This window comes from Pyrus communis, chromosome 3 (assembly GCF_963583255.1).
Source record: "Pyrus communis chromosome 3, drPyrComm1.1, whole genome shotgun sequence".
Taxonomy (NCBI): domain Eukaryota; kingdom Viridiplantae; phylum Streptophyta; class Magnoliopsida; order Rosales; family Rosaceae; genus Pyrus; species Pyrus communis.
In genome coordinates, this window is record NC_084805.1 from 14,207,533 (window position 1) to 14,230,340 (window position 22,808).

The following is a 22,808-nucleotide window of genomic DNA, read 5'->3' on the forward strand; positions in this document are numbered from 1 at the left end:
CATTCCAACTTGCTCAGGTACTTCAATCTTTTTAGTTTTTGGTAATTTTTGCCCCTGTTTGGTTGCTGGGAAGGAGAGGGAAAATAAAGGAAATCATCAAAGTTGATACATATCATTTGTTTTTAGTCACATTGATTTTTATTGTGAGAAATTATGTGATTATTTTTTTATAATTACCTGTGGAATTGAATAGTATTAGCTAAAGCTCTCCCACTGCTCAGTTGTATCTATATTAAGAAATTGCTGAGTAGATGGACTACAAAACTCAAATTCCCTCCTTCTGTATATTTGCAGTTGCTTTTCCGTGTAAATCTTCTCTTGCAAAGAAATTCAAAGGCCTCTAATTGTATTCATGGACTATAACTGTAATTATACAATGTACATTATTATTTAAATATAAAAAGGTATAATTTATATATAGTCAATTTAGACTCATTAAAATATACAATCTTTAAATACAAAAGTAAATTTGAAAGAAGTTGAAGTAATATATGAATGCTATGTGATTTATTATGTTCAAAATTGAAATTGGAATCATGCTGTTCTTTGATATGAATGAAGTGTGGTGTTCTCCTTCAAAAAGTTGAAATTAGGTCTCTCCATCCCCTTAATTTCATTTTCTATTAGCAAAGAACTGGGATACCAATGTACTTATGTGTATTGTTTCAATTTCTATGTTTGCTAATCTTTTCCCAGGGAAATACTTCATTTAAGGAAAAGCCTGAAATAATGTTGTCAAGTGCTATACTGAAGCTATCAGATTGAACATGATGTGTGCAACTTAGATTGCAACCATGCAATTGCTTACTTGGAGGTAATAATCATTCTATTGCATGCATATCTTTAGAATCTTTGTTTTTTATAACTATTGGTGAAAGCACTGCAGACCAAATCATGTTATATATGCTTATTGTAAACAGTTATGTTTGTAAATTTGAAGCCCAAATTAACATAATTTTCTCCCCTGTTTGACCACGCATTTATGAATGTTGGATTAAAATGTGTTTATTTTTGGGAAGAAATGAGACGGTTGGTTTGAGTTTTAGAAGCCTTTGTTTTTCTGCCTTTTATGGCAATGAAAAAAAAGGGGGAAAACATTGGTCTTAATTGTAATTTCCAATTCTTTACGCTGTTAGTAGTTAAAATTAGGGGAATGGCTATTAATATAATTTTTGGTGTATTTCAAGCTTCTAATTCACAAACTGAGTGAAGGTCACAATAAGTATTAGTCACTACGAGAGTGTTGGACTATCCTCATTCTGGAACCAGGTTTAAGAGGCCCCTGACAATGACATTGAAACGGGTATATAACCCTCTTCTTTTCGTCTTTTAGTCTTTCGCTTACTCGAGCATATGCTGTCATTTAAAATTAGTGGTCTGGTTAATGTACCTGCAGTATCAGTAGTTCCTCTCTTTTTAATGGAGTGATTCCCTTTCTTGGGCATGTTAAATCTTGGTGTCTGTAAATGCACACATCACATGACTTTTAACACAAGTCTTGCTTCTATCATTTGATGTTGCAATGGGTAAGCTCTGAATTTAATGAATTGTTCAACTTTGAATTTAATGAATTGTGGTGTTTTATCTTCTGAATTTCTAACCTATTAATATTGGAAGACCTAAAAGATTATTCCAATGTATTGTTTCTGGATTTATTCAAATTAGTAGTGAAATGATGGTATTTATAAATTTTAATTTTTTTTTCTATGATTTACATGTTGATGCAAATTTATTCTCTACGATTCTCTGGTTAGGGTAAGCATTTTGGTGAGCTTTGATTTTGTGAGGGTAAGCTCTTAATCTTTCCTCTATCGTTTTGTAGTTCATCCTATTGTTTTAATTTAGAGCTATTTTAATGCTTTTATGTTTGTCGTTCCGTGCTGGGAAATTGGAAAGCTCTGGAAACAATATAGTTCTTGAGCTAATGTGAAGATTTTGGGTTGAACATTGTGCTGTGAAGATATTGGGTTTAATATTTGATTCCGTTTTTCATTTTGCACTTACAAAAACAGAGGATTGTGGTTAATTATTGTGATGTGAAGCTTCTATTTGATGTCGACTTAATGAGTAGCGATGTAAATTAAACTACGTATTTTATGGATCAATTCACATATCTCTTGCTTTTTCTTTCATTTGGAGATAATTGTGTAAATGTGTGGTTTTGTGAGCGTTACTCATGTAAAACGTGCGTTCTCTAAATTGTTACATTTAAGAATGCGATTATATCGCTGTAGCATTTTCAGTTAAATTTTCTATGAATATTATTCATGATTTGTAAACCCGCACCAAAGCGCGGGCAGTCCTGCTAGTAGATGCTATAACAAGATTTATGATTTGCATGATTTTCTCGTTCTCTTGTACGTAATGAGTTCTACATGTTAAATTTATGCCCTAACTGGATAGATTGCATGTTCGAATATATGACATTTTCCCTAACCAAAGAGAATTATATAGTTAATGATAACTATGGCCTATAGAGCATTAATCGGACTTAGATACAGAAAATTGTCATTTAAGAGATTAAATATTCCGTTGAAAGCATTGAAACCTAAACTAGATTGTTTGTGGTTGATTGTGAATTCCTAGACTTTCATTCCTTGCCTTATAACCTAACGTTTTCTTCTTTTTATTCTCTATTTTTGCTTTTTTGTTTTTTTGTTTTTAAAATTTGCTTATAAAACCATCACGACAAATCCTTCACAACTTGAATTAAATTGTTAAAGATCGAAAATAGTTTATTTTTTGCGTTTTATATTTTTGAAAATTTATGTTTTTAAATAATTAGATCTGTGTTGAAAAGTCTAGCGGGTATTGAATGCCCACATAGAAACTGCATACATTGGGTGGATTTTCAATGCGCATAAAATTAATCTTGACTTGGGAGATAAGGGAAGTTATATTGTCAAAGATGTGTACTTGGAGTTGCTCTATAAATAGAGCACTCCATATGCTTTCAATATTGAGCAGAAAAAGAAAGAGAGGAAGAGGAGAGGAGAGAATACATAGAGTTATCTTTGTACTCCTATTATTCCAAATTATAATGAAAGCATCACTGCTGCCTGAGGATGTACTCCAGTCACACTGACTGTAGAGGAACCTCGTAAATTTTGTGTCTTATTTTATTTATTCCACTGCACACATATCGTCGATTTTACAACACGTTATCAGCACGAAAAGCTCTCATATCAGTGGAAAACACAACGCCATAAATCCGGTGAAGCACTAGCCACCTCTCACCTCTGTCACCTAAAATCTCACAGAATAAAAGGTATGTCCATTTTTCGTCTCTCCCACTGCGCCAGAAGCGCCCCACCGAATTCCGATGAGAATTGAAATTTATGACCTGAAGTCGTCACGAGATGAGAAAACTCGTACTTGACAACTGGTTTCCAGAGATCCAGAAGAATCTCATCAGACTTGGAAACCCAGATCACGTTGTTTTTGACGGATCTTGAGAACTCCCATGAATACTTGGTTGTTTGAGATGGTGATAGCAAGAATAAATCCACACAGGCCTCCCTCTCTTGTGCCTCCGTCAACCCCACTGTCATCTATGTCTCTGTAATGAGGTTCTTGCTTAACGATGTCATGTTCCCTGGGTCATGCAAGAACAACGCCAGTCTCTAAATTGAATTTGGGCAACCTCCATAACTACCCAACTGACCTTGTGTTTCGAGACTGGCAGAGACAGAGAAGAAAAAAATAATAGAAAAGGGGGATTGATGGAATGGCAAGGCACATGTGAAGAAGAAAAAAAAGGATGTTGACTGCAACCTAAGAAAAATATATAAAAATGATTTGAATGGTGCATGACACCATTTGGTCAACATAATATAAATGGTTTATGTTGGTGCATGGCACCATGCTACAGAAATAAGAAAAGTAACAATAATAAGGTTTGAATAAGTGTTGACAAAAAGAAAGAAAAATAATAAAAAGAGGTATGATACTTCTTGTTATTTATGTGAATTGGTGTTGGTTTAAAACCCTTTCACAAGTTCTATTTACTTTAAAACAATTTATTTATCATGGACGGTTTTACCGCCTACCGCTTTAAGTTTTGATTTATGTGAATGGTGCTGAATTAAAGCCCTTGTCACAAGCTTTATTTACTTAAATGCAATTTATTCATTATGGCTGGAATTACCGCCTATTGCTTTAATTTATTTATTGTACTTTTTTTTGTTACGATGAGTACATACTGGACCCGAAGTTCCTTGATCAGATCAGAACCTGCAGTTTCTTGATCCTCATCAAATAAAAATGATTGGACCTGAAGTTCCATCAAACAAAAGATCGGGCATGAAGTCCCTTGATCCTCAAGATCAGGACATGAAGTTCCTTGATAAGTACCTTAAGTTTGAAGTGCCGCAGTGCCTCAACTTAATTGCAATAAAAGTCATAAGAGTCTCAATCTACAGACTATTAAATAAGGACCAGAAGTTCCTTATGTCCATACTAAAAAAATGGTTTAGCAGAAACATTTATTAAGTGGATGAAATTGATTACCCGCGATCTGCTCATGAAAACAAAATTGCCAGTTTTTACATGGGTACATGCTATTTTGCATGATGCATTATTGATTTGGCTGAGTCCTGTTGACAACCATCAATACTTCTCAGTACAACTCGTGTTTGGGAACCAGCCAAACATTGTACATTTACGAGTTTTTGGTTGTGTTATCTATGTGCCTATTGCACTGCCACAACATACTGAAATGAAGCATCATTGCGGATTAGGCATTGATGTTGAACATCATCTATCATTCAATATTTAAAACCCTTGACTGGGGATATATTTACCGCGTGGTTTGTGGACTGTTATTTTGATAAGATAATTTTCCCGCCATTAGGGGGAGAAAATAACTTCGTTTCAGAAGAACGATAAGCAAATATCATTCCAGAAGAATGATGAGAAAAAAAAAAACGTTCCAGAAAAACGAAGAGAATTTGTCTTATTTTGATTCATGAAGCAATCAATATACAAACGAAGTGAGAATAATTGAATGATGCAACGATATGCAAATCAAATGCTAGATGCATTTAATGATGAAACAAAAGTGATAAAATCACATATACTTGCTGCAAATGTGCCTACAAGAATTAATGTCCCTGTTGGACAAAATAATATGGCAGCAAATGATTTATCTGTTACACGCCTGAAGCGTGGCAGATCCTCAGACTCAAAAGGTTCAGTCCTTCGAAAGAAGAAGAATATGGCACTACTGAACTATTGCATAACTGTCACATGCCAGACGCATAACAGTTGCCACAAGGATACTTGTCCCGAAAAGGTCAATTCGCGGACATGGGAATATTGATGTCTCATGCATAAAGCATGATAGATGTATAGGTTCCAATGACTCAACTCCCGGAAGTGGAGATTAAAATCCAAGCTCTATAACGCTCAAGAGGAGGTTATGATCCTCATTCTCTAAATTATGACTATCCTGGAAGAGATAGTGTAATGCCCTTGAAGAGGCAATGGATATCCCAAAAGAAATGAAAAGCTTTTATGCATGCGCATGCACATGAAAATATGGGATCAAAGATTGATGATAACTAATGGTAATTTTGGTTTTTACAAGTAGCTACTAAATTCATCAATGAACTATGGTGATATTGAGTCCCGTTCTTTTTCCATCAACAAAATTATGGGCCAAAAATGGAGAAAGGCAATTCCATTATAATTTTGTAAGAACGTGGAAAAATAGACCTATATACTTGGATACAATACAAATAGCCAAAAGATGTTGAACCTAGAAGGTTACAGATGGGCATTTGTAATACCATGAAATACATCCACATAATATGACACAAGATTGGAAACGAGTTCGTATAAATGGAGAATTATATACGAAGGGTTATGAGTCGCCCACATCATATGTCCATAAGTAAATCCCTCAAATATACATGGAAGCGAATTGCTCTGTATAAATTCTAAAGGAAAATGTGTCATGAAGTGTAGAAAATCCATGAAGGATTCAAATTGCTTGAAGTAAGCCCCGGAAGGGTAAAGCATAAAATATGTACTCAATACCAATGGATGATATAAATTGCCTTAGTGAGTATTTTCGTTATGGTATTGTTGCACCATACTAAAATCTCTTGCAAGAGTTGATGATATTAAATTGGGACTCCTGAAGAGTCAAGAAATATTATAAAGTGTTGAGAGAAATATTGTCTCGAACTGCAGAATCGAACAATATGCGAACACGAATCTTATCCATGATGTTTATGATATTAAAAAATCATATGGATTGAAGATCAAGAGTTGAATACTCAAATGATTTAGACACTAAGAATGATCATTTATCTTCGCAAGGGTAAAGATAAATTGATATTTGGTCCAGAAGTACCATATCTTAGTGAAATATATGCTTTATTGTATTTAACACAATACACTGAATGAAATAAAGCTTATATATTAATATCTCCGAGAAATTACATACACATGAGTTAAAACAAACAAATAGGAGGGAACCTTCACAAAGGTTGCTCATGTGAAGCCTCGGTACTCGGAAGTACCCCAGAAGGGGAAGACACCAGAAGTTGATTATTTGGAGTCTCAATACTTGGTGGAACTCCAGACAGCTGAGACAATGGATGTCTTTGGAATAAAGACTCGAACCCCTGATTGTCATTTTGAGTCCGACCTTCGGATTCTAGTAGCTGGTTGAGCTTTCTTTTCATGCTCGTAGAGTAATTATTTGCAAGCATGTGTAACACTCTATTCTCATGCTTGAGCCCTCTAATCTCTTGTTTAAGACTTGCAACCTCAGCCATTAATGATTCAACTTGGTGAGTTCGAGCAAGTAGGCGCTGGCCCATATTGGATACAGAGCCCGCACATTGAACACTGAAAGCCAATGAGTCTTGAACGGCTGCCTTATCAGACCGGTTTGAAAGGATTCTGTTATCCTTTGGAGTGAGAAGATTCCTGGCTACCACTGTAGCGGTTATGTTATTCTTCATCACAGAGTCCCCAACCGTAAGAGGACCATTAGAAGATGAGAAGGACGGGCGCCATATGTTATCCTGACGCTGCTCGTCTGTATCAATCTTGAGACTCAAATCTAAGCAAATGTTAAATGGGCAAGCCATTTTCAGAAATGATGAAGGAAATCAGATAAAATCTCAGAAGTGCAAGAAAGGGAAATTTCTGCAGGCAACAATTTTCTGAGTGTTTCTGAACAAAATTGATATCTTTATAAAAGGAGGGGCAACATGACCACTTATTCAAAAATCGAAAAGACACCGATTTTCGAATTTCAAAAGCTGGATTTCCCTGCATGACGTCTGTCAACATTTCTCAGACGCAATATCAGCTCTTGGATATCACGTGCAACTTTGTCAAAGATCTCTGATAAAGTTGAAAATGTGTGAATCTTACTGTTCTAATTACACCACAGTTGCTGACAAGAGTAAAGGTACAACATTACTACCTGCTATTGGGAAATCCATATATATGTCAACCTCTGAGAATACCTCTACAAACAAGTCACACCAGAGTAAGAGTATCTCATATCATCAGGGACGAAAGCAAGAGTATCTCATATCATGCAATCTCCCTGTCCTTTCCTTTGTCCTTGTTCTTACTTGCCAAGACAAGGACATAGAAAGCAATATGTCGGAACCTCCACTCAAACTTTCGCTACCACCAAGAAGTGATGGTCCATTCAAATGCAAGGTTTGCATTCCATTCCTGTATCAGAGGACAAATACTACAAGAGAAGATGCCAAACCTGCATAAGGAAAATACCACTTCTGCAATGAGATCAAGTAAGGCAAGTGAAAATGATACATTGAAGCATGTGGAGACAACCACAACAAACACATGTCAGTTCATCCCCGACAAAGCCTAAGATCACTTGTCACATGAAGCTCCTCATGATCCAATTTCATTCAAGATCAAGTCTAGACGGCCCTTGAAGAAATCACAAGTCCAATTCAAGATCAAGTGTCCACCATCCTTGAATCAAATTCAGCTCCAGATAAAATAGGTAAATTCAGACCTTTGGAGGAAGTCTAGCAGAAGGCCTTCCAACCCAGTTCAAGAACAAGTCTGTGGAAAGTTAACAACAAGTGAAACACCTCATTTGGCAACTATCACCACTAAAAGACTAAAGCAGCAGGATCAATGATCAGCCTAATAATTTGAAATCAGGGGGAGATACTCATCAAGGGGGAGCATCCAAAAATAGATCAAGATTTTAACGAGGCAACTCATGTTGATATGTGGGCATCCAAGGGAGAGTGTTGAAAAGTCTAGTGGGTATTGAATACCCACATAGAAACTGCAGACATTGGGTGGATTTTCAATGCGCATAAAATTAATCTTAACTTGGGAGATAAAGGAAGTTATATTGTCAAAGATGTGTGCTTGGAGTTGCTCTATAAATAGAGCACTCCGTATGCTTTCAATATTGAGCAAAAAAAGAAAGAGAGGAAGAGGAGAGAAGAGAATACATATCTTTGTACTCCTATTATTCCAAATTATAATGAAAGCATCACTGCTGCCCGAGGACGTACTTCAATCACATTGACTGTAGAGGAACCTTGTAAATTTTTTGTCTTATTTTATTTATTCCACTGCACACACACCGTCAATTTTACAACAATCTGGTTTAATTTATCAATTGAAGATTGAATTAGAATCTTTGTTGAAATGACACTTGGAGTTACAAAACACTATACTACGACTATCTTGTGCACTTGCGTTTACACCAGAATCGCATAAGACACAATTATTGATACTTTTGCCATACTGTTGTGCATTTATGTTAAAAGGAAAAAAATAAAACAAAAAAGAATGATGCTTCACACCCAAGACGGATGGTAAAAGCTAAAATGCACGGGCATTTGTTTATCCAATTCCAACCCATTACATCTTAAGTTAACAACCGATATAATCAATCCGACCTCCCACCAAACCACTTGGAATGAAACGACGATTGGTAAGATACCAACACCAGAAGCAACACCAACAAGACAGCAACACCCCACGGCGAGCTTGAACCGCCGCCACCGCCGCTGCCAACTCGGTGAACCAACTCGTGCTCCCGACGCCGGACTCCGAAGTTGAACCATCCGCTAGAAGAAATCGAAGAATAAGAAGCTACCAAAAATACCAACAAAATAGGCAACGATATTAGGAAGATCTGGAAGTTGATGGCTGTGTGTTGCATTTGGGACTTGTAGTCAGTGTACTGAGAGAGCCATAACAAAGCAATGACAATGGCAAAGATGGTGAGCAAATGTGGGGGAGGTGCAGAGATTGAGGTTAGGGTTTGGCCAGTCCAACCTTGCTTCCACTGTGGGCCCCTCCTCTTAGGGTAGAACCACTCCATATTTGTCCTCTCAGGTGCCCTTGCACGCTAGGGTTCGTGTATATATACGAAGTAAAAGGGGGAGTGTGGGTTGTTTAGCTTGAGTTATACACTATGTTGTGGCTTTGGCATATATGCTTTGAGTGTTTGCTTTGTTTCTGACAAACTTTTACTTTGAACAAATGCTCTCTCTAGATGATTTGATTCCAAATTGGTTTCTTAATCAAGGATGAATCCGTTCAAGTAATTGTCACTAATCATGTGATAGATTTGATACCTAATTGGTTTAGACGTCCTCTGTTTTGTTTGACAAACGACGGGACGATATTTTATCATTGTGAAGGATCGAACTTAGGTGTAAAGTCACGCTGCTTTAGTCAACTTAACTAAGCTTATGTTTGTAGATGTCATTAGTTGAGAAATTTTTGGTGTCCCACATCACCGCATAATTTTCAGTGCGACTCGCGTCGCCTTACGATGTTCACCAATCTAGTCTTCATTTATAACACAAATATCTATTTTTCATTACCAGACCCTACGTCCACAAAATATCAATCATTTTTTAGCTTGAAATTTGTCGAAGAAATTATTTGTTTTACAATATTCATTCACCATATTACCTACGTGAAATGAGAATTGAGATTAGGGCAGGAAGAAAGAGAGGACCCCAAAATGTGGATTTAATTACGAGAGGACCATTTTGTTCAAAACGTTCATGCCACAGAAAATAAAATGACTAGTATTTGCTCTCTAATGTCCACCAGAAATAAGTGGCCCATGGAAAATGGATAGAAGATATATTTCCATCTTTATAAAGGGGGAAAAACTTCCAAAACGACCCGAAAAAAATGAGAAAAAGAAAAATGAAACTTCCTTATGATAAACTAGCTCATACATTTGTTACAACATGCTTCAATCTCAAGGCATTGGACCTTTATTTGATCTTGGAACCACCATAATCAAGCAGCAACTTTCTTGGCTGTCACAGAGTTGACGATAGTAGCGAATTCAGGACCCTAGATGAAGAAAACTCAACTTGTTAGTACCAACTACAATGGAAAACAAACAGAAATGGTGCTAAACAACCTAATGCTTTAATGGTTTTATGTTCGAAATATCAAGGCAAATAATTGCGGTAGTATACCTTTAAGGATGCACCGCCAACAAGAAAACCATCAATATCTTCCTTCTTCGCGAGCTCAGCAGAATTGCCTCCATTTACAGACCCTGTTATCATATCCAGATTTAGTTTAATTTACTACCAACACTCAGATATTCATTCAGAGCCAAGACTAGAATATCCCAACCAGCTGACTGTCGAGCAGAATCATTATGTCCACATGTTTTGATATTTACCACAAGGACCCGTTCGAATGTTTCCTAAATTTCTTACATCTTACAGTTAAATCCATAGATGGTGCCCTTATAGCCAAGCCAAAGACCACAAATATTGAGAGTCTATAGACACATATTTACATAAACTGGCCCCTCTTGAACTACATTGGAAATCTGCAGAGGTAACATTTTTAATAAACGGACAATCAATCAGAAAGTTGCAGGAAAAAAGTTACCTCCATAAATAATTCTTGTTTTAGATGCAACTTCTGCTGACACGTTCTGTTTCAGCCAATCACGAACAGCTACATGTACTTCCTGAGCTTGTTCTGGACTGGCCACCTTACCAGTCCCAATGGCCCATACAGGCTCATAAGCAACAACTATTTTATCCCAGCTCGGTACCGCGTCTGTGCACAGCAGACATATTAGTGTTATACAAAGGATAAGCTATTCATCTTGACTGCAGAATCATTAAAAAGAAGAGTGAAGTTACCAGCAAAAGCCTTCAGTTGCTGAAAGCAGACATCAAAAGTTTTACCCGCTTCCCTTTCTTCTAGCTTCTCACCGATGCAAGCAATTACTCCAAGGCCCTCACTCAAGGCATAGGCAGCTTTCTTTCCTATAAACTGTAGTTAAAAAACTTCAGTAACATTTTGAGTACTTACAGTAGATCAGAAAGTTCATTAATTTTTTTTATCCAGGACACCTCCATAAAAGTTTAAACAATAGGTTTGGGCAAGCATTCACCTGATCGTCTTCACCAATCACATGTCTCCGTTCTGAGTGCCCAAGAATAACCCATGTGGCTCCAATATCCTTCAGTTGTTCCGCACTGCAAAACCGAAAAGGGTATTTATAGTAATTATGTAAATTCATTAAAGTGAAAGCATGGACAAAAGTGTGCAAATGCATTCATAAGAGAACTCAAAACTTATATATACTACTGCTAGAAGACTTGGATGTTTAAGTCACAATCTTGAAAGGACCACTGACTTCCCTTGAAGTACAAGGACTTAATAACTTTTTTTTATTGAATCCAAATTCAAACAGGACTGGTATAATGTTTAATTGCATTTTATCGAGAAACAGTCTTCCCGACATAATAGTAGAAGAGCTTCGGAAGGGGGCGGAAAAGAAACAGAAACGATGAAACCACTACCCACCAAGTTTAAAATGTCATAATGAGAATGGTCTCCAATCACACAACCAAATATTAATTTCCAATTGCAAATGAACTTATATGTATATGTGAAGAACAAACTACTACGGAATTTAACAAGGAACAGAAACTAACCTGATTTCTCCCGTGAAAGCCCCACCCTTTCCAACCCAAGAATTTTGACCAGATAATTCAATACGATCTGTTAACGAGCTCTTCACCTGATCTAAGTAAAGAAATGGTGGTGCTACAACAACATCTGTACATATTATAAGAAAACTAAAAGTTACAAACATTACAAACTTATAATCTGAAATGAGATTGGTACAAACTGACTTTAACATGCAAGGTAACATGTTGGAATTGCCACCCTACATCCATGAACAACACCTTTTTGCTCGCTATATATAGTTCCAAGTACCTAAGCTACAAATCTATCGCTGCCTTATCTTCTAAAGTAACTTACTTTTCACTTCCATTCATGCAGAGTTATCTTCCCACCCGGACTTTGGTCATTCATCATGTATATGTAGCGACAGGAGTAAAGCAATATTTTAAATCTACTGCAAACTGAAATATGTATGTAAGGAAGATCAAACAGAACATTATCTCACCAACATCCACTTCCAATTTTGTGCTGTTCAAGTCAGCGACTAGCTTTCTTATGGAGTCTTTTGTGCCATTCTAAAATGAAACAGCAAAAAAGATGAAAATGTCAAAAGACGAACTGAACCATACTAAAAGGGTTTGAAATTTGAATTCCCATGCAATCTTCAACATCCAACAAAAGAGGCTAAGAAAATAGATCAAACAAATTTTACAAAACTAGTTAGTTATGTATCATTGAAATTAACAACTAAACTTAAAATACTGGGGAAGCATTATCGATTGACAGATGGTAGCTTTTCACAGATGCTATCGAGGAATCATGCACAGAACAAAAACAAAGGTAATGCAAAGCAAATAGAAAATGCAGGAACAGGAGTACTTACACACTTCCAGTTTCCACCAACAAAAAACTGCAAGGAAAATCAAAGATACAAACATTTAGAAAACAATCCGAAAACGATAATCTATAGCATTTCAGAATCCACAAATATGAATAAATTATGAGTACATCCTGTGAAAATTCCAGATATTTATAGTGAAGGACAGCTGTATTCTTAGAATAAGGACTAAAATGTACAACATTTCTACAAAAAATCAGCAAAAAATAAGAAACTTCTATCGATTAAGACCGAAGATCCTTCCTTTCAATTCCACATTTTCTCGGAAACCAAACAAAACACAAGGAAACTCGGATAATGAAATCAATTATATACCTTTCCGGTGCCGGCCATGGCGACGACACCTCTGGAGGCCTTGGGAGAGGAGGAGGAGAGGCGGAGGTGGGAGTGAAGGTGCTGGAAGAGGGATTGGGTGGCGGAGCGAGAGTGAGAGGATTCGAGCTTGCAGCACGACGGACGGAGGCCGGAGTAAGAGGAGAGCGATTTAGGGCTGGAGAGTTGGGAGGCGAGAGATGTGGAGGCCACCGCCATGGAAGCTGACTCAGTGAGTTGGGAGCTTCCGAGCTTAGGGTGTTTTGCTTGTTTTTTTTTTTGTTTTTTTTGTTTTGGGTAAATGGGTGTTTTGCTTGTTTGGTGCGAGTGAGGTAGTGAGTCAGTGAGCGAGAGAAAGCCTCGCCACCAGTGGTGGTTAGGTTTTATGGTGACCAGAAAGGGTTGTCAGGATAGGAGCGTTCACGCGGTTGATAGAACGTCAATGCACGCGACCTCAATTTTTTTTTTTTTTTTGGATAACCTCGCTTTACTACCGTAAACCATATCTAATCGAAGGTGGGCCAGATGGCTCGTTTTAACCCTTTAGCCCTTCAAAAAATTAATATTTTAATAAATAGTGCATGGTCATATTTCTTACCGTCTCCAACCGAGGGCCAAGCCAAACATAGCCATGTCATAAAAAACCATCTCTAACCGAGGGCCAAACATAATTTATTATTTTAATCGAATTACTATGGTTACTTAAATTAAATTACCTCAATAATTTTATGTTATGGATTGTCAATAATTTTCATATTGTTAAATGTTTTTAAAAATATTGTTTAAGTTTCATGTTGTTAAATTTTTGGGTTAATCTCAATTTACTGCTATGAAGTTTCGTGATTTTCAACATTTGATACATGAAATTTTTTTTTATCGTAAAGGCATACCTCAATTCTTAATTTTGGAACAGTTTCATACATCCTTTAAGTTTTCTGTTAGAACTTCTGCTAACTGATGACATGGCGTCCACATGGACAATAACTGGGCGCCACGTGTCAATATAGGCCTACTTCGATATTAAAGAATTCAAAAAATACAGAAACAAAAAAAAAACCCACCCGTCTTCTACCTCCCTCCACCCCCTCCCTTCCTTCTTCCCTCTGCAACTCGCACCCCTTCCCTATCTTATCTCTTCTGCACCAACAACACCCTATTCGACTCCCCCTTTTCTCTCCCTATTTTATCCCCCCTTCTCCACAACCACCACCTCCTCCACCATTCCTCTCCTAACCCCCACCCTTATCTTCATCTTCCTTATCTTGTACCCTAACCCAAACCCATACTAAAACCCCCACACCCTTCCTTCCCTCCTCTCCATTCCTCCTTATCCTACTTTCTCAAAGAACAAATATATCATTGAGAGCATAGTCTCTCTCGATTCGAATTGAAACCCCCCAAAACCACTCTCTCTTAAACCCTAACAAGAAACTCATTATCCCCTCGAGCACACCACCGAGCTACCCTGCCAGCATCTTTAGAACTTGATATGATAAAAAATAAAAAAAAAACCCCTCTAATCTTCTCGCACTCTCCTGCGTCTCTCTACATTTCTCTACTCGGGTTTCAGGTAACGATTTGATTTTACATTTTGATTTTCTCCCTTGTAATTTTTTGCTTCGATGGGTGGTTTAAATTTTCAATTTCTTCCATGGAAGACGAAGGCATTTTAGTATCAGTACAACTGGTTGGGCTTTTGTTTGAATTTCTACCCAAACATAGAAGGGGTGTAGGTTGTAGAGAGGGAAAAAGGAAGGGAGGGGGTTGAGGGGAGGTAGAGGACGAGCGGGTTTTTCTTTTTTTTGTGTTTTTAATTTTTTTTAATATTGAAGTGGGCCCATATTGACACGTGGCACTCAATTATTGTCCACATGGGCGCCACATCATCAGTTAACAGAAGTTCTAACGGAAAACTAAACAGATGTATGAAACTGTCCCAAAATTAAAAGTTGAGGTATGAGTCTGAGATGAAAAAAACTTTATGTACCAAATGTTGAAAACCACGAAACTTCATGGTAGTAAATTGAGATTAACCCAAATTTTTTTTTTATGTTGTTTAATGTTACTTAATGTTATTTAATGTTGTTTCATGTTACTTAATGTTAAAAAAATAATAAAAAAAATTGTAAAGAAAAAAAAAATCAAATATGACGTCAGCATGTGGCCCCACCTCAGGTTGGCTGGCTGACTCATTTAGGCTACCCAGTTGGCCCTTTGGACCCACGAGCCCTTTGCCCTGGCCCTCGGTTAGAGACAGTTTTTGGGCTATTTTCGGCCCTCTGACCCTTTGGACCATTCGATTGGAGATGGTCTTACCTTCAAGTTTATCAAAAGGGCAATTTGTGATATTATGTGGCTTGTGCAAAATTTATAAAGGGCCCTTCTTATAAAACATCTTATTGTTGTAAAATTGTGAGGATGAATGAATGCCCATAGTAAAGGAAACTTGGGAATAGTAGGGAATAGTTTGTTATGTGGTGCTTTTTCAAAAGTGTAATGTCACGAGTGTTGTTTGATTTGTCATAGGTGTGGCTTTTCATTTTTTGTAAACCTTCACGGATGTGGCTCTATAAATAGATCACTCCGTGTGTAATCAATACATAGCAACTGAAAGAGAAAATAACTGAAAACAATAATATCAGTATCTCTCCCTTCCTCTTTTTATCTGCAATCCTTTTGTGTTATAGCTATGAAACAAAACAGTGTGATATTTTGCACCCACTTCGCTCCTGTCCTTAGCAAAGGTTATCTCTTTAACTTTTGCCTATTTATAACACGTTTTCAGCACGACTCCCTAACCTTAACTAGTTCTTATCTCCCTTCGCCGAAAAATGCTTCCTCCAAGGATTTTCCTGTTCTTCTTCTTCCTCTGCCTCACCTGCCTGATGTACCCTTGCGAATAACTGCTACCACCATGCCTGCTTCTAGTTCTCAATATAACAATTACTTATATCTTTGATTTCTTGTTTGGTATAGCTCCTGATTACTAACACATTGTTTATTTATGTTAATTTTACAGCAGTATAATCGCCCATCTTGAATTGCAGATTTAATTTTACTACAATTTTAGGTGGTGTGGTATAATCGCACACCTTACTTTGCATATTAAAACTTCCTGCTACTTAAGTGGTGCGGTACAATCGCCAATCTTATGCTATATTGTTTCAATGAGAGTGATACGGTATAATCGCCCTCCTCATTAATCATGTAAGTCTCGAGCCTGAAGTTTAGAGTGTTTATCATTTTGGCCTGAAGATCAAAATGAAAAATTTGTAAAACCCAGAAGTTCTAACACTATATTCCTCCAAAATACATATTATTGCAAGTTCTTACACATTTCATTTTTCTTTTAGAAAAAGAAAAGAAAATGGCAAACACTTGATTTTGTTGCCTTGGATGTTACTGGGAAGAACTACCTTACCTGGGTAATGGATGCCAAGATCCATTTGGAGTTATGAAATTTTGGAGAAACCATCAAGGAGGAGAACAATATATCATCTTAAGATCGGGCAAATGCCATGATCTTTATTTGTCGCCACCTTGATGAAGGACTGAAAAGCAAGTACCTAATTGTTGAAGGCCCTCTGGAAAGCATTGAGAAATAGCTACAATCACCAGAAAACGGTGATTTTTCCAAGGGCTCGTTATTAGTGGACACACTTAAGGATCCAAGATTTCAAGTCGGTGGTTGAGTACAATTTTGCAATGTTCATAATTAGCTCTATGGGGAAACCATCACTGAGGAAGATATGCTGGAAAAGACTTTCCGCACCTTTCATGCCTCTAACGTGCTCTTGCAGCAGCAATGTAGAGAGTGAGGCTTTACTGAGTACAACATCTGATATATGTACTCCTTGTGGCTGAACAAAACACTGAGCTTCTGATGAAGAAGCATCAGTCCTAACCTACTGGATCAGCACTATTCCCAGAAGTGAATGCTGATTCCCTTGAAGTGAATACCACATCCTTTAGTGGTAATAATTACAAACAAAGATGTGGCAACAAGCGAGGCTGGTGGAATGGAAAGGCAAGAATCATGGTGTCCAGTTTCACAACCAAGTTCCAAGGCATAATGTAGGTCCTAGCTTCAAGAATGCATATCGCCATAAAGGCAAAGCTCATATGAATAACACTCTTAGAAATCCTAAAGGAGTTTGCCATAGGTGTGGTGGCAATGGACACTAGGTGTATACATGTCGTACCCCAAAACACCTGGTGGACCTGTATCAAGCCTCCCTCAAGGAAAAGGGTGTCGAAACCAATTTCCTCGACTAGGCTAAACCAATGGATATACCTGATCCAATGTTCGATTTATCAGGGCAATTGAACACAACTCACTTAGATTTCTCAAACTTTATTCTGGAAAGAGGGAATGAAGTGTATCGGTCTGATTGAATCGTTTATGTTTGATGTATTCTTATTATCTAAATTTGTAGTTTAAAGCTTGCATTTCAATTCAATAAAAGTGGCATTTCAATTTCCTTTTATTATGAATAAACTATGGCTCCCTTACTCAAAGAGCATGGATAAAAACTGTGGTTATTCTAAAAAAAAGAGTAATGACGGAGATATTTGTCTTGCAGACAGTGCAACCACGTATACAATACATAGAAAAAATTTCTCAAACTTGATGCTTACAAAAGTAAAGGTAACAACAATATCAGGCCAATTAGATGTAATTGAAGGCTCAAGAAAAGCCCAAATCATGTTACCAAATGGAACAATATTGTCCATACAAAATGCATTGTACGCTACTAGATTTACTTGAAATTTGTTAAGTTTTAAGGACATACGTTTAAATGGATACCACATTGAAATGAAAAGTGCAGAAAATGTGGAATATTTATGCATTACCTCCAATGATACCCAAAAGCGTACATCGGAGAAGTTGCGTGGTTTATTGAGTGGATTGTATTATAAATATATAAAGATAATTGAAGCACAAATGTCATGAACTAGAACTTCATTGATTCAAAAATTTACATGCTTTGACATGACTGTCTGGGTCATCTAGGATCCACCATGATGAGTAGGATCATTACCAACTCTAATGGACATCCATTATTGAGCAGACACATTGCTATCTCAAATGATGATCATTGCAAGGCTTGTTCTCAAGGGAAGTTGGTAATTAGACCATCACAACTAAGGATTGATGATGAATCCCTATCATTTTTGCAAAGAATTCAAGGGGATATTGATAGGAGCATATTCATGCGACTTAAATGGCTTGTTCTCGTGCATTTACATTATGTTTTTTTAGTTATTTTAGTACTTTAAGCTATTTTCGTGTGTTTGTAGGTCCAAAGGGCTAAAGGAGCAAAAAGATGCATTTTGGAGACTTTTGGAGCACTTTTGGGCTAAGGATGGATAGTTTATGCTTGGAGCCAAAGTGTTGGACGAAATTGAAGACCTAATTGAAGACCAAAGTGTTGGAACCTTGTTCCCTTTAGTTTTAGGACATTTAAACCTTTCCTAATCCCAATCATGCCATGCATTCACACCATTCTCTCCCAAAACCGTGCATCTCCACAATCCCATTCATCAACACATGCATCCACATGCATTCACCCTTTAAACCATTAAATCCACATGCTTTCCTATTCAATTAAATCAGCCACATGCATTCATCATCATAACCTAGCTGTCATTCCACTTCATTGCACATGCATCTTCAAATAAATCAGATTTCCATCATATTCACATGCATTCCATCCTTTAAAACATTGCACATGCACTCCCTTTAATTAATTAAGCCACATGCACTCCCATCCATTTCATCATTGCAGCCAACACATGCTTTCACATGCATTTTCAGATTGTCCCCTTGCACATGCAGCCACATATTCATTGCACATGCAATTCCAACCCACATGCATCCTTTAATCATTCAAACATGCAGCCACATTCCCTCCTAGCTGTCATGTTCCCCCCACTTCACCTATAAATAAGCATCCATTGCATACACTCTTCCATATTCACTCATCCATTGCAGAAATGTAGACCATCAAACCATCTTTGTGCCGTGACTCTCCCTTACAATCCAAACACCATCCTTCCATTTCCACCACTCCCCAAACCATTCACACCATCAAACTATCCCTAGACCTTGTGCTACAACGAAGAGGAAGAGAAGAGTGCCTAAACGTTCATACAATTCAAGTTTGAGTTGTTGGAATGTTTAGGTGTTTCTTTGATTTCAATGTTTAAATTCAATTCTCTTTGTTTTGTACGTATGAGGAATGGAAGAGAAGAGTGCCTAAACGTTCATACAATTCAAGTTTGAGTTGTTGGAATGTTTAGGTGTTTCTTTGATTTCAAAGTTATGAGGAAATTCGAAATATATGTTTATGCTTGCATTTTGATTTGATTACTTCTAATTGCGTTTCATAAGTTGTGGATTCAATTCGTTTAACTGTTTGATTGATAACTTATTTATGTATGTTTATTGAGAGTGCACGCTTAATTTTCATGCATGAATATGACACTAGAATATAAGTGAGTTTCACCTAATCATTATGAACTTATATTCACAAGTAGTGGAGGTTGCTTATAAACAATCGCGTTAAACGAATTCTTGGCATAAGTTTCATGCAATCATAGTAACGAATGCCTCGTCAACACTTATAATTTTCATAGAGCGTAATGATTCTTGCTTGTATCTCTATTATGCAATCATGTAGGGGACTTGTGGGGAATGTTTTGGGTTGTCGTATGCAATCATCCAATTCAATAACGTTAGGAAGATTTGAAGGTTAATTAGTGCATCACGGTTAACTTGGGGTGTTGAGAATTAATGGTTTATCGAAATGCAATTGGAAATCGTTCTATTATGCAAGTATAACATGTATGGAGATGAACCCCTTAGCTAGCCTTCCATCCATATTTTCATCACATTCATCTTTACTATCTGTTTTTACTTACAATCTGTTCTTTTAGTTTAAATTCGTCAAAACCTAAATCCCCCTTTACTTTCTTGTCAAATTAGTTAGAAATCAATTTAGTTTGTGTTTATAAGTGTTGTGATTAAATTCGTTACATAAATTCGTCCAAATTCACCAAAGTGCTCAAAACTGCCCAGAAAGTGATTTTAAGGCAGTTTTGAGTGTTTTGGGTGATGTTTGAGTCTTTTCGTTTGTTTTAGTGTTTTAAAGTTTAGTTTTGCATTCTTTGAGTCTAGTATAGTGTTTCATATTGTTATTTTACGTTTTTGAGTCAAATCCAAGTGGTTAACAATCCCTTCTAATCCCCGGTCTAGAACGATCCCTACTTATACATATACTACAATTGACAAAAAGAGGGTTTAATGTGTGTGCGTATAAATCTCGCATCAGATATTTGTGAGCCTATTCAACTACCTTGTGGACCATTTCGAAATCTTATGGTTTTGGTTGATGCATATACCCGATGGTCACATATTTGCCTCTTGTCTACTCGAAATGTAGTTTTTACGAGACTTCTTGCTCATATAATTAAGTTGCGAGCACAGTTCCCAGATTACCCCATTAAGTCAATTCGACTTGATAACGTTGGTGAATTTACGTCTCAAATATTTGATGATTATTGCATGACATTGGGCATTGATGTTGAACACCATATTCCTCACGTCCATACTCAAAATGGTTTAGTAGAAGCATTTATCAAGCGACTTCAATTAATAGCTTGCACTCTGCTATGGGGACATGCCATCTTACATGCTGCATCATTGGTTCAATTGAGAGTGATGGCCAACCAGCAATACTTATCTATACAACTCGTGTTTGGGCATCAGCCAAACATTTCACATTTACGAGTTTTTGGTTATGTTGTTTATGTGCTTATTGCACTGCCACAACGCACTAAAATGGGACCTCAGTGCAGACTGGGAATTTATATGGGTTTTGATTCACCATCTATCATTAGATATTTGGAACCCTTGACAGGTGATATGTTTACAGCTCATTTTGCGAATTGTCACTTTGATGAGACAGTCTTCTCGTTGTTAGGGGAGAAAAGACCATTCCAAAAGAACGGCAAGAGCTAACATGAGTTGTACCCACCTTATCTCATTTTGATCCACAAAGCACTTAATGTGAAAATGAAGTGAAAAAGATCGTTCATCTTCAAAGTATTGCTAATCAAATGCTAGATGCATTTAATGATGCTTCGAAAGTAACAAAATCATATATACTAGCTGCAAATGCGCCTGTAAGAATTGATGTCCCTATTGGACAAAATAAAGTGGTAGTGAATGATTCATCTGGTGCATGCCTGAAGCGTGGTAGATCCCTAGGTTCAAAAGATTCAGCCCCTCGAAAGAGAAAGATGAGGGCACAGCTAAATCCAAATGGAATCATTCTAGAAAATAAAGTGAAGGACAAATCCACAATTCATGATTATGTACTTTCAGAAAAAGAAAATGTCATTGATGAGACACATGCCCATGAAGAGACAGAAGTACATGAAAGAAAAGAAATCTCCATAAATTATGCATGTATTAACGAATTGTGAGATCGAAATGAAATAATCATCGACAACATGTTTGCATTCACAATAGCCACTGAAATCATATTAAGTGATGATATGGAGCCCCGCTTTATTAATGAATGCAAACAGAGACAAGATTGGCCTAAGTGAAAAGATGCAATCCAGGCAGAATTAAATTCCTTGGAAATGTGAACTGTTTTTGGAGCACTAGTCCAAACCCCGCCTGGTGTAAACCCCATAGGTTACAAATGGGTATTCACAAGAAAACGCAATGAGAAAAACGAGATTGCAAGATATAAAGCACGACTCATTGCACAAGGTTTTTTCACAAAGACCTGGAATTGATTATGAGGAGACATACTCTCCTGTAATGGACGCAATTACATTCCGTTACTTAATAAGTTTGGTGGTTTCAAAAAAACTTGACATGCGACTTATAGATGTCATCATCGTGTATCTATATGGAGAATTAGATACTGTCATATATATAAAAGTCCCAGAGGGACTTAAGTTGCCTAAAACGACTAACAAACCACGAAGAATGCTCTCAATCAAATTAAGGCGATCATTATATGGGCTGAAGCAATCTGGACGAATGTGGTACAATCGTCTCAGTGAGTATTTGATCAAATAAGGATATACCAACAATGTCGTTTGCCCTTGTGTATTCTTTAAGAAAATCAAATTCTGGGTTTACTATAATGGCAGTATATGTCAATGATATGAACTTAGTTGGAACCCCTGAAGAGCTCAATAAAACTGCTGAAAATCTAAAAAGAAAATTTGAAATGAAAGACCTAGGGAAAACAAAATATTGTCTCGGCCTGCAGATTGAGCATTGTGCTAATAGAATTCTGGTCCATCAATCAACTTACATTGAAAAAATCTTAAAATGATTTGGCATGGACAAGGCTTATCCACTCAGCACGCTAATGGTCATTCATTCTTTAAACATTAAGAAAGATCCATTTCGTCCAAAAGAAGATGATGAAATGGTACTTGGTCCAGAAGTACCATATTTGAGTGCAATAGGTACTTCACTGTATTTGGCACAATGTACTAGACTAGATATAGCTTTTTCAGTCAACTTGTTAGCAAGGTATGAATCTGCTCCAACAATTCGTCATTAAAAGGGAGTTAAAGATGTATTGTGATACATTCGTGGGACAACAGACATGGGCCTCTTCTACTCAGAAAA

General features: G+C 37.0%; 2 protein-coding genes across 2 annotated transcripts; both read right to left on the bottom strand.

Annotated features, from left to right (window-relative positions):
• Positions 1–8,911: 8,911 nt before the first annotated feature.
• LOC137728236 (uncharacterized) lies at positions 8,912–9,349 on the bottom strand. Its single transcript, XM_068467084.1, has one exon. It carries the CDS (start codon positions 9,347–9,349, stop codon positions 8,912–8,914), a length of 438 nt encoding a protein of 145 aa, XP_068323185.1.
• Positions 9,350–10,119: 770 nt separating this feature from the next.
• On the bottom strand, positions 10,120–13,450 carry LOC137727976 (triosephosphate isomerase, chloroplastic-like). The gene is made up of 9 exons (XM_068466840.1): positions 13,148–13,450; positions 12,818–12,844; positions 12,440–12,509; positions 11,961–12,084; positions 11,414–11,498; positions 11,160–11,292; positions 10,900–11,073; positions 10,473–10,555; positions 10,120–10,344 (listed from the first exon to the last, which is right to left on the bottom strand). The coding sequence occupies exons 1-9, from the start codon at positions 13,361–13,363 to the stop codon at positions 10,288–10,290; spliced, it is 969 nt and encodes a 322-aa protein (XP_068322941.1). The 5' UTR covers positions 13,364–13,450; the 3' UTR covers positions 10,120–10,287.
• Positions 13,451–22,808: the final 9,358 nt, after the last annotated feature.

Bases quoted from the DNA above. Each gene is read 5' to 3' on its own strand.
- LOC137728236 (XM_068467084.1), bottom strand. From the start codon at position 9,349: ATGGAGTGGTTCTACCCTAAGAGGAGGGGCCCACAGTGGAAGCAAGGT.
- LOC137727976 (XM_068466840.1), bottom strand. From the start codon at position 13,363: ATGGCGGTGGCCTCCACATCTCTCGCCTCCCAACTCTCCAGCCCTAAA. The intron at 12,510-12,817 runs GTAAGTACTCCT...GTTTCATTTTAG, and splicing joins TTGGTGGAAACTGGAAGTGT to AATGGCACAAAAGACTCCAT. The intron at 11,499-11,960 runs GTTAGTTTCTGT...TCGGTTTTGCAG, and splicing joins GCTTTCACGGGAGAAATCAG to TGCGGAACAACTGAAGGATA.